Source organism: Babylonia areolata, chromosome 32, assembly GCF_041734735.1.
Source record: "Babylonia areolata isolate BAREFJ2019XMU chromosome 32, ASM4173473v1, whole genome shotgun sequence".
NCBI lineage: Eukaryota > Metazoa > Mollusca > Gastropoda > Neogastropoda > Buccinidae > Babylonia > Babylonia areolata.
In genome coordinates, this window is record NC_134907.1 from 18,641,540 (window position 1) to 18,644,233 (window position 2,694).

Consider the following 2,694-nt stretch of genomic DNA (forward strand, 5'->3'; position numbering starts at 1 on the left):
CACACATTCATGTTTATAGAGTACATTTGTAAATCATCATCGCAGATCACAGATCTGCCCACAAGCAAGATTGTATCTGTGGCGGATTTACTGAGAATTCAACACACATTCATCATTATAGAGTACATTTGTAAACCATCATCGCAGATAACAGATCTGCCCACAAGCAAGATTGTATCTGTGGCGGATTTACTGAGGATTCAACACACCAGCATTCATGTTTATGGAGTATACTTGTAAATCATCATCGCAGGTCACAGATCTGCCCACATGGAAGCTGGAATCTGTGTCTGCAACAAAGATTTTGGCTGGGCTGGAAACCTCGCGGTAATACAACGCCAAGAAATCTGTGTGTTTGAGTTCCGAACAATGTGATTTCTGGAGACAAACTGACGATGTTGGACTCAATAAAAGGCGATGCAGTTTGATAATTTGCGATCTCTGTGTGTCTGCTCACGTATCCAATTTTTCGGTTCTTTTGACAAAAATGGTACTCTGGATACACTTCAAAACATTTACCACATTGGTTTGAAAAATGAAAAAGTTCACAAACGTACAAACACACAATCAAAACTGCAATCTGCACTCACCATGAAACTTTTTTTTTTTCTTTTATGCTAATGCATGGGAAATGTTGGACACATGTGGGCCTGCGTGCGCAGCTGAGTGTTAGAAATGACACAAATCCCGCCTCCTCCCACTCCCCCTTCCCATCGACCCCCCCCCCCCCACACCCCCCCCCTCTTTCCCCGAGTCCTAAGTCAGTCCAGCTAGTGCTGTTGTTCTTGAAATAGATGAATAAATTACAATAAACAATGTTTTAAATAACATATGTTTTGTTATGAATTTAAAAAAAAAATCCCAAGAAAAGAATACATACAATGCACCTAAAACTTGAAAACCCCCACCACAACATTACAAGAAATACACAACACATATAAAGTTTTATTTTTCGATCCTCTATCATCGCACATCATTTAAAAAATCTTCCATTTTGTTTTTAATCAGTTCCGCTATTGATCTGACGCTTTCTCGATGTAAGCACATAGAGGATAAAAAAAAAAAAAGATAAAGGAATAAATCTTTTTTTCTTTTTTTTAAAGTCCAATCACTGACGATGTTTCATTTTCTCGTTGCACAGGTCTAACTCCAACGCACAAGAGTTCAGAAGATGGCGACGAGTCGGCTGCACGGTTATCGTTCTTGCTTTCTCATCCCCCTTTCTTGTCAGTGGGACTGTTTAGGACGGTTTTTTTTTTTTTTTTATTTTTTTTTTACCACAAAATATGAGGAAGCCGGGACAGAGTACTTGACACGATGAGCTAGTACAGGGTGAACTGCCGATTGGTCATGGCCATGGTGTCTACAAATCTGTCAGACAGAGAAAGTACACAAAAAAACTGTTTAGTTAGATACTGCAGCGCCGCGAGGAAATGAGAACAGCACGCCCGCGCATACACAGACACACACACACACACACACACACACACACACACACACACTAATATCCCGTCTAATATCACTAAACAGTGAAAAGACGTTAAACTAATAAACTAAACTAAACACACACACACACACACACACACACACACACAAACACACACACACACACACAGATAGAAATAGAGAGAGACAGACAGACAGACTACCATCCTCCCTTATCCCTCCCACCTCCACGAGCAAACAACAACATATATATATGATAGTCAGTCGTGTCCGACTATGACCATCAGAACAGCAGAGGAGGCAACTGCTGTTCCGACTATTTGGGCTAGAATTTGATTATAGTGGAGAGTGTCTTCCCCAAGTTACATCCCCACTCTCTCGGCCAAGAGGGTTTTAGGACAGTCGGCGTTGGGATGGTTCCCAAAGGCCAACTAGCCCACAAAGGCTGCAGCACTAAGAGCCAGTGCAATTTTGTCTCCTAGTTTGAGAGTCATAGTCCTTCACAAAAGACTAAGCTGTAAATGATTTCCCATTGACTGGAGAAACCATTGATAATACAGCTCTCACTTTGCTGTTGGCCCAAATATAAACTTATGTCAATCTGTGATATAAGCCGAGTGTTGGGCCTAAACAACAACAACAACGACAACAAAAAACAATACCCTTCCTACCCCCTCACTCCTTACTCCCCCCCCCCTCTCCCCTTTCCGCCTGCTACCTGGCCTCCTCCATTACTCCTCCCACCTCTACGAGCAAAACAACAACAACAACAACAACAACAACCATTAGCCCCATCCACATGTAATACGCAGCTTCTGTTCAAACGTGTGTGTGTGTGTGTGTGTGTGTGTGCGTGTGTGTGTGTGTGTGTGTGTGTGTGTGTGTGTGTGTGTGTGTGTGCGTGTGTGTGTGCGTGCGTGCGTGCGTGTGTGTGTGTGTGTGTGTGCGTGTGTGTTTGTGCGGTGCGTGCATGTGTGAGTATGCACAAGTTTTTAAAATTGATATGCATTTGTATGTACCCTAATTTCTACTGCATCTGTGTTTGTGTATGATTTTTTATTTATGTTCGTATCTTGTTATGTACTATCCCCTGTGACCCCGGTACACTTGGTAATAAAGACATATTCTCTTCTAACAACAAAAATACCCATGCTCATCCTCCCACTCTGTTCTCTCCCCCGGTTCGAATCCCGCTCTCGCCCTTTCTCCTAAGTTTGACTGGAAAATCAAACTGAGCGTCTAGTCTTT

At 42.4% G+C, this 2,694-nt stretch overlaps 1 protein-coding gene across 1 annotated transcript in view; it reads right to left on the reverse strand.

Annotated features, from left to right (window-relative positions):
• Positions 1–749: 749 nt before the first annotated feature.
• The window catches only part of LOC143276541 (sperm microtubule inner protein 11-like), a 12,227-nt gene continuing 10,282 nt past the window's right edge, over positions 750–2,694 (reverse strand). The window contains exon 3 of the mRNA XM_076581101.1: positions 750–1,371. Within this exon, the coding sequence (XP_076437216.1) occupies positions 1,323–1,371 (49 nt within the window). The 3' untranslated portion in view covers positions 750–1,322. The remainder of the gene's footprint in view (positions 1,372–2,694) is intronic.